Below are 22141 nucleotides of genomic sequence, written 5' to 3'. Positions count from 1 at the left end.
GTAGGATGGTTTTGTTTTCTCTTTCTTGAAACTCTTAATTTTTTTCTCAAATTTTTAAATTTTCATATTAGAAGATTTTTGAACAAATTGTTTTGCGATTTAAGGTTTTTGAACTTTTTGTCATTTGGAAAGAATTTTTAATTTTGTGTTTTATGTCAAAAATGTGAAATCTTCAATATAGAAGGTTTTTGTATTTGTTATAAAAATTATATAGTATATAAGGTTTTTGTATTTGTTATAAAAAATGTTTTCCATATGGGCATAGCAATGAAAGTTGCTAACTACAATAACCTTGAGAGGTGATACTTTTTTTAAAATTCAAGAGAGGCTACTCAAATTTAGATTACTAAGGGTAGATTTAAAACAAATGCCTTTTGTTAACGAGACACAAGCACTACCGTTGGGCTATAGCCTAGGAGGCAAGCGAGTTGATACTTTTTTTTTCCACAAGACCACACAATTTTTACCTCACCGCTGTTTTGAGGAGTGAGAACTTGGGTTGGGTGGGGGAGCGGATCAAGAATCGAATTTGTGTCAGTGAGGGGTAGGCAAGAATCGAACTCACCTCCCATAGGAGGAGGATATCATCTCCACAATTGGCTATTGTCATCATGCCTAGAGAGAGTTGAATGTTGATACTTGGAGAGTTGCAATCTATGTAAAAAAACTCTCCTTTAGTGTGTAAAATTTTTGAACGACGTAAATCGAGAAAAATGGGCTACAATAGTCTTGAATTTAAAGATTTAAAATTTTGAAATTTTAATTATAAAACCGATGAATCTATGCATTCTTTCGATAAAAATCTGCTCAGATTAAAGATTATCCTTTTTCTCACTGCTTAAAAAGAAAAGTTTATAATGACATTGGTTGCAACCAGAGTTAGGAAAACCCGTCTTTTAGTGTAATGTTTGTAGCTCAAATTGAGAAAAACACGTTATAATTTTGCTTAACCTTGAATTTAAAGATTCAAGTTTTTGGAATTGTAGTTATAAAACTAGATAACCAGCACTGGTTGATTTTGAAGGTCATCCTTTTTTTTCCTAAGAACGAGTCCACTCGACTCTAACCCTTAGCTTGAAAAACAAAAACAAAAACCTTTTTTTTTCGTCAAAAACGAGTCCGCTCAACTCTAACCCTAGCTCGAAAAACAAAAACAAAAACCTTTTTTTTTCAATTGGTTAGAAAAAATGTTTATTTCTGACGGTACTCGCTAGAGAAGCTAGAGTGTAGTCACTCTAGATAACGTGCTTCCTAAACGTGGCATGTCAAAGAAATGTGCGGTAATGTGGTCGGAAATCTGCCACTTGAAAGTTGCATTTGCAGGTAGACGTGTCACGTGATTGTAAACTCGTTTCACGTGTGTAAGGGGACACAAGATCAGTGCATGGCATTGAAACTGGCAGCACGTGACTTGCGAGTCCCAAACAAGAACCTCGCCATCGAAACGTGGCCCGTTGCGCGAGCTTTTGGCCAGCCTCGCCACTTCACACGAGTACCCCACTTCTAACACTAACACCTACATAGCTGCCCGTCTCTGCTCTTCGTTAGCCACCAAGGAGGAGCTTGCCAGTGTGAACTTGAGCTCCGCACTGTACACTCTCTTCTAGTTGCTCTCCTGCGCAGAGCTAGCTAGGTCGTGCGAAGCCTGAGAAAGTCCCCCTCTTCTCATCTTTCCCTACAGGCAGTATGACTAGCTCCTTCAAGCCCTGCCCTCGCAAGATGGAGCGTGCTGAGGGCCCTGCCACCGTGCTTGCCATTGGCACTGCCAACCCCCCCAACGTGTTCCAACAGGGGGAATACCCCGAATTCTACTTTAACATCACCAACAGCAACCACATGACCGAGCTCAAGGAGAAATTCCAGCGCATGTGTAAGCCGCCTCTCGTGGTCACCTTGTTTTGGTCGATGTTTGCAACGTTCTTTTACGAATATGGGCATTATGATTGCCCATATTGTGAAGGGTTTGTGCTGCGAATGTTTTGTGTTCATCTTTCAAAGACTCGCCCTTCGTTGCAGGTGACAAATCAGGGATTAAGAAGCGCTACATGTATCTTAACGAGGAGATTCTCAAGGCTAACCCCAGTATGTGTGCTTACTGGGAGAAGTCGTTGGACGTCAGGCAGGACATGGTGGTGGTGGAGGTGCCAAAGCTAGGTAAAGAGGCGGCTAGCAAGGCGATTAAAGAGTGGGGGCAGCCCAAGTCCAAGATAACACACCTGGTGTTCTGCACAACGAGCGGTGTGGACATGCCAGGGGCCGACTGGGCGCTAACCAAGCTTCTGGGCCTGCGCCCATCTGTGAAGAGGCTGATGATGTACCAGCAGGGGTGCTTTGCAGGGGGCACGGTGATGAGGGTGGCGAAGGATTTGGCCGAGAATAACAAAGGCGCTAGAGTGCTTGTTGTGTGCAGCGAGCTCACTGCTGTGACCTTCAGGGGCCCTAGTGAGACCCACCTTGACAGTCTTGTGGGTCAGGCACTCTTCGGCGATGGCGCATCTGCTATTATCGTCGGATCCGACCCTATCCCGGAGGTAGAGAGGCCCTGGTTTGAGGTCCACTACGTTGGATCTAGCATTCTGCCAGACAGCGATGGAGCCATAGATGGTCACCTGCGAGAAGTTGGATTAACCTTCCACTTAATGAAAGACGTGCCCGGGATTATCTCCAAAAACATCGGGTCTGTGCTTAAAGATGCCTTCGAGAGAACCTTCGGTGAAGATGCCCCTGGCTTCAATGATGTCTTCTGGATTGCTCACCCTGGAGGGCCTGCCATCTTGGACCAAGTAGAGCAGAAGCTCCAACTCAAGCCTGAGAAGATGGCCCCAAGCCGGCAAGTTCTGTCGGACTATGGCAACATGTCTAGCGCCTGTGTTTTGTTCATCATGGACCACCTGCGCAAGAAGTCGGTCGAACAGAAGATGGCTACCTCTGGTGAAGGCTTTGAATGGGGTTTGCTTCTGGGCTTCGGCCCAGGTCTCACTTGTGAGACTGTGGTTCTCAGAAGTGTGCCTCTTGCTAATTGATGAAATTCCACAAGCTCCATCACCTTACCCTTCTCGTTTCGACTGCTAATCCGCCATCTTTGCGAAGCTCTGTTTAAATTTGCCTATCCACTTAGCACTCCATTCAACAAATCCACAATAAAATCCCTTTCGTACTTGTCTGTAACAAGACGAAGCCTTTTTATGAAGGTTTTGCACATCTTTCGCTTGAAACATCAGCTGATCATGGTGTATTCCCCTAATATTATAAAATCTGTAATTGAATTTTGTTATTTCTAGGTACTGCGCGCATTGTTTTTTTCTGAAGATTTGTACTGCTTTAATCTCTCTGGTCGTAGACTGGGTAGATCACAACCTCCTCCATTTGTCGTTTTGACAGCATGGCATCCAGCGTGGACCTCCTTCCCGTAGCTACTGCAGTCAATTAAAGTAAATTAAAATATTACTCGCCCCAAGTGGCTCCAACCTCACAACTTTAATATTCCAGCCATATTAGAGTTACAGCTGGGAAAGACCTCAAAACTTTAATATTCTCTGTACTTTAATATTCCAGCCATATTAGAGTTACAGCTGGGAAAGACCCGCCGCTGCTGAGATTGACCTAATCGTAAATTCATTCCAACTAACAGACAGAAATCGTTTTCCTGTTTCCTTCTCTGCATTCGTTTTCCTCCTTCCTTCTCTGCATGTATTCTCCACTTACTGGAAAGCTACAATCCTCCATCGACGCGCCAACCCATGCCAAGCCCAATGCGTGCCGCAGCTGCTCCATTTGTTGTGTTGTGTGTTTTCTTGAAGCCCCCACACGTTTGCATGCGCGTGGAACTTTGAATTTTTGTTTCAAACCTCATCTAAGATTCTATTCTAAATTTCCAATCTTTAAAACTGTCAAATTGCAAGCTTTGAATCAACCAGCATTATGCCTACGTATGAGATGCTACGAACATTAGTAGCCATGGCCGCCCATCCCTTGAACTTAACAGGGACATAACTGAGTTGCTCCTTCGCCACATTTCACTTTCACTCTTAGAAATTTTGGACATAATTTCGACGCCGCGGCTCTTGTGGTCCTTCCACCGGTCGGCAATCTCAGGTCCTAACCTTGGCCATTGATTGAGCATGCATCTGATGCTGGCTGTTGGATGAGTGAAATGCTGATCTTTTATTTTTTTTTGTATAAAAAAAAATCACCTTTCAGTTTTGTTTTTGGGGGTAGGAGTCACTTCTTATGTCATTCACGTAAACAAACGTCACGAAACCCCTTAATATTTGATGACTAACAAAGTGGGAGAGAGAAAGAGAGAGAGCGCGCGCACGCGCGCTATCATCATCCTCTATGAAATATTAGAAGTTATGAGACCCAAATCAATCCAAAGATAAAGTGCAAGGATGAATGCATTAAAAATAAAAAAAATCAATTCAATGATTGACAAAAGTTTCGCAATTTGCAATTGGAAAGTGTCACGCTCATGGGTATCCATCCCCCACTCATCCATGGAATGATCATTGGCATCTTTTGCCAGATCTCAAAAACTCAGAGAATGTCTATCAAAAACTCATAATGTCCATCTCTAGATTTATCCTTATACGTAGGCCCATAGATATAGGAGAACCCATCACTCATCATACAACTTGTCCTCAAGATCATTTTCCTGGTTTCCTACTTCCAATGCAAATTATTGGTCGTCATCAAGAACTTATACAGTTTTGTATTGATTTTGAATATTGACTTGATCCATGTTCAAGTTCTCGCTACCCCATAGCCACCAATTGGCCATTGGTTATGCCCTCGAGGTACTCCTCATCTTCTAATTTCTGAAATATTTGTTTACTCCTTAGAGCACTTGTATGGTATCCCACTATCTTCGATTATTGATGTGGATGGAAAACAACCAACATACGATGAAATTACCATATGCCCTCGAGGTACTCCTCATCTTCTAATTTCTGAAATATTTGTTTACTCCTTAGAGCACTTGTATGATATCCCACTATCTTCGATTATTGATGTGGATGGAAAACAACCAACATACGATGAAATTACCATATGGCAGTGTATTATTACATGTTTCAAGTTCAAGTGATATGGTTTTACATTGATTTAAGTGATCTATTTTTGCATTGACATAGTATAAGGAGCATCTTATGTACCTACTCACATTGTTCAAAGAGGAGATATGTGTCACTTTAGTTTGCTCGAATCCTTGTGAAGTTGATTGCAAAAACTCACTTGTAGACTTTTTAATAAGGACTATGGAACCTCTACATTATATCTTGAACTACTTAACATCAGATTAAAAATATACTAAACTCTTTGCAACTCGCCTTAATGATATCTTATATTGTTTCACAAAGTAGTCTATTAGAGCTATGATCACAAGATTGGGATCTCTCATGCTAGCTATTGAATCTTATATAGAACCATAATAAACGTATCTTGTTCACTTATTCATACATTCTACACACAACAACTGTTGCCACTATAGCCACATTGAGGCATACTTCTTATATTGTAGTTTGTGAAAATATTTAAAGCAAGTAAAATAATTTCTATTATGTACATTCTCAATATGTGATTTTGAGATGTACATAAAAGCTAATCATGGAAGAGGATTTGGACACTTACATGGAAATGACACCCACTTGCACCCACTTGCATCCACTTGCAAGTGAGATGTACATAAAAGCTAATCATGGAAGAGGATTTGGACACTTACATGGAAATGACGCCCACCAGTGAGATGTACATAAAAGCTAATCATGGAAGAGGATTTGGACACTTACATGGAAATGACACCCACTTGCATCCACTTGCAAGTGAGATGTACATAAAAGCTAATCATGGAAGAGGATTTGGCCACTTACATGGAAATGACACCCACTTGCATGGAAATGACACCCACTTGCATCCTCCCATTCCCTATTGGTTATACATCCTCTCTAGATGTAATGCATGGTTTCTATGGCTTCTCTTAAAAAATTTTCAAGTTGCACCTCTTCTATGTACATATGAATGCAAATTATATAGCTTTGAACCTTCTTGTTGGTAAAGATGTGAGGGATTTTCTCGATGTGGACAATTCGCGAGCATCCACGAGGCCAAATGCACACCAATATCTAAAGAAACGGTGCTTGAACACTTTAACTAGCATACACTTGAAGCATAGAGATGAAAAAGAAGGATAATTTAACCATACATATGCTGCCATTACAAGTAGCTATTCTCATTTGGAGAGGATAGAGAGTTAGGTTGTCCATTGCACGCGAAAATTCATTGGTGCATCCTTTCGATTGTTCTCTCCGTTGATGAAGTCGTCTACGCGTTCCCACAGAATGTAGGCAAATTGGCGTGGAATACAATGGTCACGAGAGTCCGATTGAGTTTGCCATTGTAGTTTTGTTGCATCAAAGGGGCCAGGTTCGGGATGTTGTGGAACAATCATTGGTTTTCTACATTGATGACTTTTTGCTAACATATTTGAGGCCAAAACAATTGATTGCATTATTGTGTAAACAAGGCCAATGGAATAACAGGTATTCCTAAGAAAGAGAGATGATTCTAACCCTATTTTCAAGCCTATTGGCAACCACACAACGACACAAGTGGTAGAACAAAAGGAGTAGCTGCGGCACGCATTGGGCTTAGCATGGGTTGGCGTGCCAATGGGGGATTGTGGCTTGTTGTAAGTGGAGAATATGTGCAGAGAATGCAAAAAAGGAAGGAGGAAAACGAGTAGGCTGGAATGAATTTACGATTAGGTCCATCTCAGCAGCATCGGCGCCTCCCCTAGCTGTAACTTCGACACGGCTGGAATATTAAAGTAGAGAGAATACTAAAGTTGTCAGGTGCGAGCCACTTGGGGCGGGCAATATTTTAATTTACTGCAGTAGCTACGGGAAGGATGTCCGCGGTGGATGCCATGCTGTCAAAACGACAAATGGAGGAGCTTGAGATCTATCAGCGCCCGTATCCATTTCTGTTTATATGTAGCGTTGAGGTGAATGTTTGTGTAACTGGCTTTTTCTCAGAGGTTGTGAACCATTGTTAAATGGTAAATGGTTGGTATTCTGTGATGGACCCCTCTTGTGGGATTTCTATCCAAGCCCCTTGGTGCTTTGGAAGGATGCTAGGCAGCCTCGAATATATTGCCTCTTTGTGGGGACCAAACATTCAAACTTCCAACCAACCACCAAGTCTCCCTCAAGCAAGCAAGCGCTCACCTTCTCCCTCGAGTCGCGGTTGGGGCAACCCCACCCCTGTGATGACCGCTGCTCACGTCCCTTCTCAAAAGTGCTACATGCTCTCTTGTAATCACTTTCTTGTTAATAGAATCTCGACTCTGACATGGGTCTTTCTCGCAAGCAAACATCCCTCTCTCTCTCTCTCTCTTGGCAAGTAATCGTGCGTCCCTCATTGCCGTTGCCTCTCCACGAGCCGTGGGGAATATTGGCTGGTCCCGTTTGTCATGTTGCCGCTTGGTATGTTGGCCAGGTGAAAAAAGCCCCGTTGGGGTCCCCTTGCCACTCTGTTAGTCCATCTATCTTCTGCAGGTGGTAGGCGGATGAGAATCGGAGCTAAGTGTCTAATAACTTGAAGAGCTCTTTCCACATTGAGCTCATGAATCATCCATCCCAATCGGGCACTATGGCCATTGGTAGCCCATGATAATTGAAAACATGTTTGAAGAATTGTTCAGCCGTTTGATATACAATGAGAGGTGGCTTCGCCGAATGAAGTGGGCCTGTTTTAAAAAATAGTCGACAATGACAAAGATACTGGTATACCCACGTGACTCGAATACTTCCATGATGAAATCCATGCTAACCATGTCCCATGGTCGAGACAGTATTGGCCTCGTTTGTAACAAACCCGCCGGTTTCACTCGTTGCGCCTTTACCAGTTGGCACATGGGACATGATCTCACATAGTCGACCACATCATCCTGCACTTTCGGCCAATAGAAGAATCTACTCAATTTTTCAAAGGACCGTTTCTCGCCCCCATGGCTTGCCAATTTGCAATCATGAGCTTCCCACAACAACTTGGCTTTCAAGCTAGGCACATCATCGGGGAGAGATTTTTCTATGGGCATAGAACAATCCATCCTTCAAATCATATAATCCTTGTGCTGACTACCCTGTGTGCAAATCATTGAACATTCTTTGAACTGTTGCATCTTGCTTCATGGCTAGCCTAATCCAGTTTATTTGGCAAGACATCTTTATATTCATCAGGAGCCTTTTAATCTCTGGATCCCCAATCACCACTTGACTTCTACCCTCATTTATATCCACTCGCATGATGCATATATGTGCTTGGGTGCCTTGCTTGACGTCCTGTTCTAATTGTTTAGCACTATACCGATACCAGTCTCAGGTGCCAAGTCATCCCAAGTCAACTTTTATTTTCGTACATCTTGACTTTGTCCTGTTGCATCACCAAGCTTCCTGCCAAGCACACCTTGAGCCTGCACATTTGCATTTCTAGACCCTTGACTTTGCATGGTTGCATCTACAAGCTGGAGGCTTTCTAGGATCACCCTTTTTCCATTGTCACTAATTGTTGGGTTCACTGTGTCTTGGGGCAATTGCCTTGTTGGGGTTACTCTGTCTTTGGGTGCTTGCCTTGTTGTTTCACTTGAGTTTTCTAGATATTTCTTAGTTGGATTGGGAGGGGCGGTTCTCAAGCATGGCACCAATACCCCGGTCCCTTGCTTATCCAATAGGAGGTTATTAACTCCTTTGTCCAACAAAGCCAACATATACTTATCCATCCAAGATAGCCCTACAATGGCTTTGAAGGCGTCCATTCGGACCACAAGGAAGACCAACTTGGCCTTCCATTTGCCCGCTTGAACTAGCACAAAGTATGCCATGAGCACATTAGAATCAGTGCCTTGAGCAAAAGACACCTCCATGGTCGTGGGGGTTTGTGTTAGGCGCACCCCCAATTGTTTGTGGCCCCCGTGTCCACCATAATGTTCTACTTTGCACTATTCATCTCAACTGTAAAGTACAAGTGTGGAACAATTTGTAGCTATGTTGCCATCATGCATCGCAGAGTTGCCTACACTGCCCCCACACAGGGGGTTGTTGGTCCACTACCTCGTGGTTTGGATCTTTAATCTCTGTGATCCATACTTGTAATTCCTACCATCATCGGCAACTTGGGCATTCACCGTGTTGACCCTAGATTGGGTTGGCCGTTTTGGACACTCATTGTCATAGTGGTTCCCACTGCACCAATGAAAGCTGTCCAGCTGAGAGATCTTCAGTTGCCACTATTTGCGATGTTAGCGGTGGACTGATTGTTACTCTATGCCAACTATTCCTTGCTTGATTTCCATAGCCACCACTTCGGGCAGGTGCATTTCTGCCACTTCCGTTGCTTACCGATTGCGTTCCTGATGAGGAGTCATTCTTTGTGTCCCAATTTGAATTTTTTGGCTTCCCTTGAGCCTCAGACACATTTGCATTACCTCTTGTAGCTACGTTTTCTCTTACATTCATCCTGCGTCTATTGTCAACATCTACCAATCTTTCGGCGGCCATGACCATGGCCTCTTCATAATCTCGTGGGTTCTTCTTCTTCCCAACTTCTTGTCGGGCCCAATCCTTTAGCCCAAACAAGAATCCATGTAACCTATCCACTGAGGTCATCTTGGCAATCCATGATGTGTCGATACTTGCTTATGTACTCGATCAGTTTGCTATCACCTTGATATAGATTTTGCCATTCGTCCCTTATCTTGAAAACTTCAATTTTGGGTATAAAGTAATCTGTGACATCATTCTTGAATTCATCCCAAGACCTCCAGGTGTCACCCTCACCACGTTTCTCTGTGGCTAGGAGCCAATTGAAAGCATCATCCGTGAGGAAATAGGAGATGATCTTTATCCGGTGCCTCTCTGCCACACTTGATTTATTTCGAGGTAGTCTTCCACCTCGTAGATCCATTTTTGAAGGACCAAGAATTCTTTACCCTGAATACTTCTCGGGGTGGTTGCGGTTTGTATCTACCAAACCCATCATCCTCACGAATTCTATGCCTATCATCCTACTGACGATGGCATTCATGGCTTGACTGAGCATACTCCCTTTCGGAATTGGGAGAAGACCCGCAGTATCTCCCTGAAGGATCCCGCATCCTCTGCATTTAAGGTGGCCAACATGTCCTCCAAACAGCCCAAACGTTGGTCTTGTTAAGACATCTGAGCTTGCACCTCGAAACTATCCCGGTGTGCCTTCTGGAAGTCCCCTTCATCGTCCATGTTCCTCACCAACAAGGGTCTTCTCCGTTCTTCACGTATTTCTTGGCATTTGGCATGACGGCGGACCCACCGTTTGATTTCTGTTGAGAGGATTTCCTCCTCCTCTATCCAGAGGGATGCTACTTCGGATGAGGGGACGTTGCTACTACTGCAATAGCCAGCTTTTACAAAATCTGTTCTTGGACCATGTCGCGCCTCTTATGCATGTGACGCTTGGTCACATGAGTGGATTGTGGCTCTGATACCAAGTGTGACGGTCCAGCCCCAAGGGGACCCCGACCGGACTCGTTTCACCTTACCAATGTGCCAAGCAAGACCGACCAATATCCTCCACGGCTTGGGGAGAGCCAATGGCAATGAGGGACTCAAACGATTGCTTGCCAATATATATACATACATATATATATATATATATATATATATATATATATATATATATATATATATATATATATAGAGAGAGAGAGAGAGAGAGAGAGAGAGAGAGAGAGAGAGAGAGAGACGTTTATTTTACGAGAAAGACCCATGGCAGAGTCGAGATTCTATTAACAAGAAAGTGATTATAAGAGAGTGCGTAGCACTTTTGAGAAGGGATGTGAGCCACGGCCACGGGGGCAGGGGATCCCCAACTGCAACTCAAGGGAGAGGGGAGAAGGTGAGCGCTTGCTTTCTTGAAGGAGAGTTGGTGGTTGCTTGGAAGTTTGAATGCTTGGTCCCCCACAAAGAGGCAATATATTCGAGGTGGCCTAGCATCCCTCCAAAGAACCAAGGAGGCTTGGATAGAAATCCCACAAGAGGGGACCGTCACATATTCTACCCCTTGCATTTGAATGCCGAAGCCAGGCTTGCCAAGAACATGACAAATATGTGGTGCAATTGTTTTTTTCTAACCCACGACCTTTTCACATGAATTGTTTTTGTTAAAAAATCCATTGGTTTTACTAAAATTTGAAGGAATTGCTTGTTCAAATTCAAGGTTGGGAAATTTTAAAATTACTCCTAAGGACGGTTATTTAATAGCTTTCAAGTAAAGCTACTCCTAATAAGGACAGTTAGTTACTAGCTTTCCTAGGCCTGAAAATTTTCCACACATGACACGTGCAATGACCAATCTTGCACTCAGGAGAAATCCTTGATTTTGAAGGGTAGCCTTGTTTTTTCTTTTGAAGGGATAAAATATACTTAGCCCTTTTTGAAAGAAGGGCTGAAATAAACCTTATCTTTTTTTTAAAGGTCATTTTTTACATACCCTTCCAACATTTCATAATTCTTATTCTATCAATATGCATGTCTTATATTAAATTTTATTTTTAATAATTGACAAAAATAATTAAAAGAAAAAAAAATATTCAACACTATTCAAGTGGAAAATACACATTTAAAAGGTGTAGAGAGAGAATGGGTTTAATCATTTGAAGAAAATTAGCATTACAACTCATGTAACTTTTGAGGTATTCTTTCTTTCATACTTTTCCATACCTCAAATATTCCATCCCAATCTACATCTCCCATGCTGTGTGGAGGTGAAAGATAGAAACATTAGCATGTCAAGAGTTTTCAAGGCCAAACAACATCTTCCTGTTCTTTTGATCTTGTTTTTCTTAGAAAAAACTCTCTCACATATTGCTGGACTAGCTAGTAATGTCACAACAATTTGCCACAACTTGTATAGGGCAGGAAACATTTGTTGACATTCTACTTCAGACCCACATTGTTGCCATGCATCAATGAGTCCCAAATAAGGATGACTCATATAATGTTGAAACAAATCTAAATAGTTCCAACTCACATTGCTTTTGATCAATGATAGGGAGTAACCCCACTCCAAATTTGTCAAACAATCTCTTGAGTAATTTCCTATAGCTGGTTGTTGACGAATGTCTTCATCTCTATTATAGTTTTCTGATGAGAAAATTTTTGCAGCATTGAACAAGGTAAAGTCATAAAAGCGTATCTCTAAGTTGTGTTTAAGCCTTTCAAAAAAGGCTTTAGCTAATGATATTGTGTCATTTTCACACGTTCTGTCCCACTTGTAAGAAGAGATACATACTAAAGAGCATGATAGTGTGTTCTTCCTTCCTTATCTTTGTATACAAGAATTCCATGTTTAATAGTTGCACTCCAAGAAGATAAAAACTAAGACCGTATTAGGTATTATGGGAAAAATCCCGCATGATGGGAATTTTGAAATTGAGAGGTTTCATGTATTATGGGAATTTCCCACTTAATGTGGGAAAAGTTATTGTAGAATTTCTTAATATAGAACGGAGGAAGGTCTAAGTGTTGATAATCACCGTTCGAACCAAAAAAGTGGTATTAGTATTTGTGCATAAACATATTTGAAAGAAGTTTGATAATCATGTAGGAAGGTGGTGTTGATAAACACCATTAATAAGAAAGTGGTATTTGTTTCTTTGCAAGGACCTGCACCAATTGAGTTGTACACTGCACAAAATTTATGAAACAATTGAACAAATAAGATAGAAACATTATTATATCAAAAAAATGTAGGAGGCACAAAGAAAAATTTCATTCAATAAGTGAAAATAAAAAATAAAGAAGATACCAAAGTACATCTCTTTTGGATATTAGAGTTATAACCTAAAAATCCACATTGTCAATATTGCATCTACAAATGCTACTCCTCATTGAAGGAACCATCAATATGAGCTTCATCCTCACAAGCCAAGCCTAAGCATGCTTTAGGCTTTACGGGCTTCCTTTTCTGGTATCTTGATTCTTTTGTATGGTGGTGGATTCCTTGGTCTCCACGACCAAAGAATTGCATCAGCATTTTTCCATACTTGTTGTTCTGCCTCATTAATTTGCCAATATCCCTTCCAACAATCAGCATAAGCTTGAGTATCTGTCAAACCTTTCTTCCTTGCACAAGGTCCCCAATATTGAATCAAGAGTTTCTTGTAATTTGGTGATGTAGGCTCATCATCAATATCCGATTCAGCCATAGCAAGCCAAACTGGATAGATGTTTGTGTCATCTGGGTGCAGCATGACAAAGTGTCCTTGCTGAACATGTAGCATAGGGTTAAATGTCTCCCTTGGTTTATCCCGTGCAGGCCCACAATAATGATCATTATGTTCTTCAATACCTAAGAATCTTTGTGTCTGCAATTGTTCAACATTCATATCATCTAATTGATGGGACCGTTCAGATTCTGGCCAAAAATCTGTGTACTTTCTTGCCTCTGATTATATTGGTTTTCCAAGCTCTTCGATTACATTACTCCAATAATCTATCACGGGCCTATAATATCTTGGCACAAATGAACCATTACTTAGATTCTGCCAAAATTTTATGTAACCCTTCAATCCTGATATTACTTCTGCATGCATCTTTATATGCTCGGCCATTGGTAGTAGAGGTGGATCTCCTTTTGGTAACCTTGGTTTACCTTCACTGTCTGTCTCTTCCAAAGACGGATACTTCCACTCCAATTACGAATAGCTACATGTGCCTTAAATTGCATTACCGGTGTGTCTCCTTCCATGAAGAATCTGAATAGAAGTGGTTTGGAGTGACCTATAAGTGCTTCTTGCCCATCACAAATGTAGCCATCACAATATGCCTTGAAGTCAGGGACCTCTATAAGCAAGAAGGGAGCTGGAGAAGAAGTTGACCTGGTTCTTAAAGTATCCATCAAATGTGGTAAAGTAAAGGTTTGCCCCACTCTTAATTTCTCTGAAAACCTGCTAAACATGGCATCTATATCCTCATTTGTATGTCCGACCATTAGAAATCCTAAATGTACAGTTTTGAAAGCACCCCGTGCAACTGTACAGTTTTGAAAGCACCTCGTGCAACAAGCAATGACAAATAGGCAAATAAGTACCAATTTTTATTTTCTCCAGCACAATTATCTAGTTGTAGCAACAAGTTTTCTAGCAACTTGCAAAACAAGGAAACCCAATTCATTGTGTCTCCCTGATTTATACATGGTTCAACAATGGGATCTTTACCATCACACTCATATTGTGGTTGTCTAAAGCTGTCCTTGAATTTAAAGCATGTAGAAGTGAAACATTTCTCCTTGGAAGCCCATTTGTTAACTAGATCACCAAGAGGATGCGTATCCATCCTCTTTAAGTTATGTAAACAACTTGCAATTGAGCCAATTGTTAGATTGGGATCAGATGGCCATAAACCATTCAAAATAAAGTGTCCATAATGACCTGCATGTCTATGAGTGATCATACCAATCAATGCAATTGGTAAATTATATCCCAAATCCACACCCTTGGGAAGGGCCCGTAGTCTGGGAATTGTTGTTTTCTTTTGATCCATCTTGTCATGGATGATGCATACATACTTTTGTGGTTGGGTTTCCGAAAATATGCGCCATGCATAGTATAAGCTCCTGCAACTTTGTTGTTGTTGCATGTGAATATCTCTTTCACTGAGAAGCCTTGCTCTTTCTTCTAGACTAGGTTTGGCTTCTAGTTTTGCCTTGAGACCACTACACAAGGTGCACTTGGAGAACTCACTTGCCTTTGTTAGGGACACTTGTGGGTACTCTTTATTCCAAATTCTACTAAACGATGACTTTGATAGCCTCTTCTCATGTCCAAACTGCTCAAGTGTTGTGTTGATTTCATTTAAAATGTCAACTTGCTATTGATGGAATCGACAACTTGGTTTCCCTTGAGCCATCTAGCATTGTTCTACTTTTGTGTGGTGTAGGCTCGGAGTTCATGTTCACAAATTCATCAAGTAGTGCTCTTGCCTCACTAGCATGTTGTAGGCCTCTCCTCAATACCCCTGTGTTTCCATGCAGATATTGACACACACCGGACTCAAACTTTTCCCTGTAAAACGGTAAAAGGATGTCTTTGGTATACCATGCATCTCATACCATGCTTTGCAACAAACAATCACCCCATTTAACCTAAATTCATATTTAATTTTTTGAGCTGAATCACGATGCCAAGCTATAGAAAGCACATCATATACATAATTTGTACGAGACTCCTGAGATTGTCCCCAAAAGTCTTGTCCTCGTATCCTCATTAGTACATAACAATCGATTATCTGACAACATTTTTTTGCACAACAATCAATGGATGAAATCCTTTGAACTGATTCACGTGACATATATAAGGCAGAAGCTGGTTGTGGTCTCTGCTTTGGAATCCTGTTTATGAAAGTGTAGCATCTTTTTGCAGAGGTTTGGGCAACAATAACCTCATTAGTTACATCTCTATCATTATCCTCATTACATACATCAGCATGTTCAACATGCATGCCATTAAGCGGAACATAGCATTGCAATGGGCTCCCATCCAGCATTGTCAGCTATTTAATAGGTCATTTAACTAGGGTGATACTATCCACTTGCGGCATAGTTTGCAATTCATTTGCACTTTCAATAGCCACACCCACACAATCATCACCAAGTTGTTGAAAGTTGACACATTTAAACGAAAACACATATAAGATAGTCCCTTGATTGATAGTTTGCATCATGCTCTCATCCTTTAGAAGAACCATCTCATTCTTCCAAGATTGTCGGATTTGCATGTCAAGTTCTGGAGATGTTATCAGTATTGCATCTATAATTGGAGATTCCACAGGCTCTTCTTGATCTGCATCACTGCATCTTTCACTCCACTCTCCGAATTCCAGCTCCCTTGTGAAAGGCCTTAAAAGCATTTTTGGCCAACGAACATTACTCCATAATACATTTTTTAGATAAATGGTATCCATTGTAGGGAATGGTAGTTCCACATCCTTCAAGCATTCCTCCACAAGTAATGACACATTTCCTTGACCAATCTTTGTTCCACTACAAGTGGAATTTGGATCAATTCTACACACGCAGCCAATACAACCAGAATCATTGTTCAACATCATGTAGATCCTCCCTCCAGATTGGAAATCCATCCTGCACATAATCATGTTGGACTTGTTAAACTAGTAATCAAATCTAGCAAGCAATTTTTTTAAGATTGGAACCTACATCAGACTCTACCATGAAGTATGGCTCTACCATGTGGCCGAGCTAGAACTAGCTCTATCATATGGTAGAGATAGAACCCATTGAAGACTATCTCTACTATGTGGTGGAGTTAGACTTCAAAGCATTCTAGAGATACCATGGTGTCTAGATAGATTATTTTGAAATAGCTCTACCACATGGTAGAGCTAGATCAATGAACTCTAGCTCCGTTACATGATATAGTTACATTGATGCATTCTAGCTCCACCACATGATATAGTTACCAGATAGTAGAGCTAGTTCAATGTATTCTAGCTCCACCACATGGTAGAGCTAGACCTCTAGGCATTCTAGGTCTATAACATGGTTTATGGTACAGCTAGATTGATGCATTCTAACTCCACCACATGGTAGAGCTAGACCTTACAGTTCTACGATGTGGTCTAGGTGGAATACAGCTCTACCACATGGTAGAGCTAGATCAAATAGTTTGAGGTCTAGCTCTACCATGTGGTGGAGCTAGAATTGCATTTAAGGTCTAGCTCTACCATGTGGTGGAGCTAGAATGCATCGATCTAACTGTGTACCATGCAGATCAACAAAACCAATTACTCCAAGAAGAGACCTACTGAATCACATGACAAGAACCAAGGAGCTAGAATTGCATTTGATCTTGCTCTACCACGTGGTAGAGCTGTATTCTACCTAGACCACATCGTAGAGCTGGAATTATTTGAGGTCTAGCTCTACCATGTGGTGGAGCTAATGCAGATCAATAAAACTAATTACTCCAAGAAGAGACCTAATTCACATGATGAGAACCAAGGATCTAGAAAAAAGGTCAGACTCCATTAGTCCTAAAAATCTATATAAACTTGTAGTCTCTCATTCAATGCAACAGAAGTGTTTATGTAATCATGGTTTGTGTGTGAATTGATCTTCCCTAGTCCTTGATACCTAACAATCTATGGTAGGAATCAATGTTTCAAATTCTATAAGCCAATATATATATATCTTTAAGTCTATTTATAAAATAAAACCTATAGTTAATATAGTTAATCTATTAAACCTATAAGCCTATTTATATATCTTTAAGTTACTATAGTTAACCTATTAAACATATAAGCCTATTTATATATATCTTTAAGCCTATTTATATAAACAAACCTATAAGCTATTAATTATAAACTTTAAGCCTATATATATAACTATAAAAGCTATATTTTTATAATCAAACCTTTAAGCCTATCGATTATAACTTTATATTACCTATTTATAAAGGTTTATTTATAAACTATAAGTTATTTAAAAACTTAAATTATATGGGTTTATATATAAATAGGTTTGATTTATATAGCTATATAAAGTCTATAAATAAGTAAAGTATAATTGTAAACTATAAACATGCTTTAAGTTACTATAGTTAACCTACATATTTAAATATAGCTTTAATCCTATTTAAATAATCGCACGGCCCATCGCTTCATAGCCCATCGCTCACCTCTCTCTCCAATCCAGGCTGCTGCGGGCTGGGCCAGCCATGCCCACCGCTCGCCTCTCTCTCCCTTGCGATTCTACCCCCGTGCACACACATGGCAATCTCTTTCTCTCTGCTCCATCTTCCACCACCATAGCTAGGCTCCTTCATTCAAATTTCAAATTTGAATTCCCCTCCCTCCAGTCAAGGGGCCATTCCCACGTGCCACTTCCACAAACACTAGGGTCTTTTCACATTACAATTAAAAAAAGACCTAACGAGGCTTGAAAAAGGTAAGTTGAAGAAGTTATAAATATCTATACCAAATAATGATCAAAACTGGGGCAATATTCAGTCTCAATACCTGTTAACCTGAGGCTCTTGATCATCAATTAATACACACATAAGCATAAATTTGTTGGTGGTTCTAGATTTAGAAGGTGAGATGGGGCCACGTATCAACTTGACCCATGCCCAACACATGACCTCAAAAACATCATATTCGACACAAGCCTCACCTTATTGTTATAATTATTCCGATGCTTTTACAAGGGTTATCACAACCCTTTTTTGCAACCCGAGTTGGAATAAGTGCCTATAGGCATGGTGAGTTGGAATAAGTGCCTACGAGCATAAATCCCAAAAAAAAACTTAACCCTCGCCTTCTTAAACTTATCTAGTTTCAATCGGAGCTCCAGGTTCATAAATCAATTATAGAAATCATATATGCCCCCAGATACACTTGTAGTGCAATCATAATTGTGTTTGCTAGGTCACCCATGACAAACAATCGAGCACCCTTAATGCAACCACATGAGACATGGTAATTTTCCACCCATATAGAACACCTCTCGGGGATTACACTAAAGGTATGCTTCAAATATTAAACCCGTAGGAAGGGGTTGGGCATGTAGGTAGTCCACACAATACCACATGCAAAACTAACACATATTGCCACATTTATGAACAAATTTGATGGAACAAGAAACAAATTTCAACATTTAGAGTTGTTTGATAACTTTTAGAAGAAGAGTTGTTTGATAACTCTTAAAAAGAAGAAGAGGGGGGGGAGGGGGTTGGTAAACAAACACTCAAGTGGACCATGATTTGTATCGAACGAAGGCCCTGTAGCATACCCATTCATATAATGAAATTGATCAGAAATAAAAATTGACTAGATTGGATATTGTATTGCCTCAATTGGTACATTCATGTATAATTCTGCTGATGTCTAATAGGTGAGCAAGGTGTAACCGAGAAGCAGAATCTAATTAGATTCCATTACTAAACGAGTATCTATTCTTTCTAGATCAATGGAATTATGTTCTTTATTTTTGACTCAAAAAAGAAAAATAAGAAATGCTCGAGGATGTAATAAAGTAAGAGATTCCGACGCATAATCAAAGGATACGTTTCTGCCCCAGTATGAAGTTTCAATTTTAAACTTCCACGTTGCAACCTTATCCGGTGCAACCTTATCCCGCTCTCTCTCTCTGTAGGTTCTGTGGGGCACAGGTTCATGGGGCGCAGGTTCGTGGGCGGCTGTGGGGTGCAAGTTCGTGGGCCGCTGCTGGCTTCAGCTGCTCTCTTCTTGCAGGCAAAGAGAACCCTCTCTCAGGCTTGGTTTTCTTTAAACACCATATTAGTGAATTTGGGAATCTCCCAATTCCCATTTTTTAACACTAAAAAAGGAGGACATGGATAACATATTTGTAAGTTTCTCAAAACCCTATCATGTGACCTATCATTGGAAAGCGCTTGAAAAATGGGATCTAATAAGCCATAAAGCGCTCATTTTGGATTCATGGTGTTCAAGTTATGGGAAATCCAAAGTTTTGACCATGTGTCCCAAAGTCTTGGGAAATTCCCATATTCCCCAATATGGTGTTTTTAGGCGTCCTCTTATTGCTGAGCAGGCCCACTCTCCTATGCAGCATATACAAGACATTGCATAGTTGCCAGCCACATCTTCTACAGCACCGCAGACAGAGCAGCCAGCATAAACTTGTCTACGCAGGCCCACTCTCTTGATTTTCTTCCTATGCAGCATATACTCATTGCATAGTTGCCGGCCACTATTTCTACAGTAGTGCAGACAGAGCATTGTTTCTACAACCCACATAAACTTGGGTATAGTTGCCGGCCACTATTTCTATAGCACTGCAGACAGAGCATTGTTTCTACAACCCACATAAACTTGGGTATAGTTGCCGGCCACTATTTCTACAGCATCGCAGACAGAGCATCGTTTCTACAACCATAAACTTGGGTATCAATCTCTCACCTTATCGTTGTTTTGTTCAGCCTTTCCGGAGCTTACCCTAATTTTTTTCAGCTGCTCCTTAAAAACCTAATTTTCAGCTTCTGGAAATCCTAATTTCGAGTGTTTTTTCTTTATCTTTGCACCCCGTACCAGCTTTTCACTACCCAATCTTCTCCCCCGTATCAGTTTCAACATCACCATTCAATTTGCTAAGAAGTGCAACCCAAATCTGTATCAGGTTTTTTCTCTTCAACCTTTCCTGATTTTTTGAATTCTTGCATGCTTTAATATGAGACAAAAATATGTGTACCTTGTTGTATCATTGAATTTGATAATGGATGCGATGATATCCAAGTGCTAGTTATCAATGACAAGATGGGAAAGTAGGTTTGTATTACATAAGCGATATGGACGTCAAGGAAAATTTGAAAAAGACCAAGACCATTTTAAATTCTTAAAGGGCGGGATAATTTGAATTTAAAATTGGGCGGGATAATTTGAATGCTCTACCACATGCTAGAGCTGGAGAAATGCATTCTAGCTCTACCACATGGTAGAGCTGGAGTTGAAATGACTTAAACTAGTGCAAGATTACTTAAAATGAAAAACCATCCATCTGGTATCGTACCTCTATTCATAGCATAGCTTCTCCCCTCTCTCCTTGCTTGAAATTGTACTTTCCTGCTCTTATACTCTAAGCATGAGATCTATGCAAGAGAGCTCTCATAATAATGCAAGATGTAGCTCCTAATGCAAGACCTAGCTCTATGCATGAGAACTCTTTCACTTTTTACATGAGATCTATCCATGGGAGCTCTTATAATAATACAAGATATAGCTCTATGTATGAGAGCTCTTATAATAATTAATGCAAGATCTAACTCTATGCATGCAATCTCTATGTATGAGAGCTCTTAATGCAAGACTTAGCTCTATGCATGAGAGCTCTTTCACTCTATACATGAGATCTATCCATGGGAGCTCTTATAATAATGCAAGATATAGCTCTATGCATGAGATGTATGTAAGAGAGCTCTCTTAATAATGCAAGATCTAACTCTATGCATGTGAGATCTATGTATGAGTGCTTTGAATGCAAGACCTAGCTCTATGCATGAGAGCTCTTTCACTCTATACATGAGATCTATCCATGGGAACTCGTATAATAATGCAAGACATAGCTCTATGCATGCGAGCTCTATGTATGAGAGATCTTAATGTAAGACCTAGCTCTATGAATGAGCGCTCTAATGCAAGACCAAGCTCTATGCATGGGAGCTCTATGTATGAGAGCTCTTAATGTAAGACCTAGCTCTTTGCATGAGAGCTCTAGTGCAAGACCAAAATCTCTATAGCTCTCATGCATGATATGAGAGATCTATGCATATGAGAGCTATTAATGCATGAGAGCTCTTACAATGCAAGAGGGATCTCATGCATGAGACCTCTTAGAATACAAGAGAGCTCCACAAATAAGATCTCATGTATGATAACTCTATATGCATGAGAGCGCATCGATATGCATAAGAGCTCTCATGCATGAGATATATATGCATGACAGCCCTCTATGCATAGGAGCTCTCACAATGACTCGCACTTGATAATAGCTGATCTATATGCATGGGAGCTCTCTATGCATGAGATTTGCGATCTATATGCATGGGAGCTCTCACAATGAATCACACACAATGATAGCTCTATATTTATGAGATCTATATGCATGGATCTCTCATGGAAGAGATCTATATGCATGGATCTCTCATGGAAGAGATCCACGATTGAGAGCTTTATGTAAGATCTCTCACAATGCATGAAAACTCTCTATGCATGAGAGCTCTTACACCTTGCCTAGATATATCCTAGATCTATATGCATGAGAGCCCTCTATACATAATCGATCTAACACCTCCATCATAGTAAATAAAAGTATGTAAATAATTCTCTATTGTGTTATTCTCTTGACCTCACGTTCTGACCATGCTTTGGTGTTAGGTCCTCACCACCTACCGAGTTGTGGTAAGCTCTAAACCCAATGCTCTCTTTTTTATGTTGCAACCCACAAGGGTGCTATGGGAGTTTTTTATAAGAGCATTAGAGATCTCATGGTTGCAAGAGATCTCTATGCATAAGATCTCTTATTTTCATTTATTTGCATTGAGTGTACGAGCTCTCGT

At 40.6% G+C, this 22141-nt stretch overlaps 1 protein-coding gene across 1 annotated transcript; it reads left to right on the top strand.

The window, feature by feature from the left end:
* The first annotated feature begins 1422 nt into the window (after positions 1–1422).
* Positions 1423–3280, top strand: LOC147622210 (chalcone synthase-like). Its single transcript, XM_086823302.1, has 2 exons — positions 1423–1870; positions 2017–3280. Exons 1-2 carry the CDS (start codon positions 1687–1689, stop codon positions 3021–3023), a joined length of 1191 nt encoding a protein of 396 aa, XP_086679428.1. The 5' UTR covers positions 1423–1686; the 3' UTR covers positions 3024–3280.
* Positions 3281–22141: the final 18861 nt, after the last annotated feature.

Source organism: Cibotium barometz, chromosome 29 (genome assembly GCF_041138505.1).
Source record: "Cibotium barometz isolate CiBa-2024 chromosome 29, ASM4113850v1, whole genome shotgun sequence".
Classification (NCBI taxonomy): domain Eukaryota; kingdom Viridiplantae; phylum Streptophyta; class Polypodiopsida; order Cyatheales; family Cibotiaceae; genus Cibotium; species Cibotium barometz.
The sequence above is the reverse complement of the archived record's forward strand: the minus strand, read 5'-3'. Positions and strand labels throughout refer to the sequence as shown.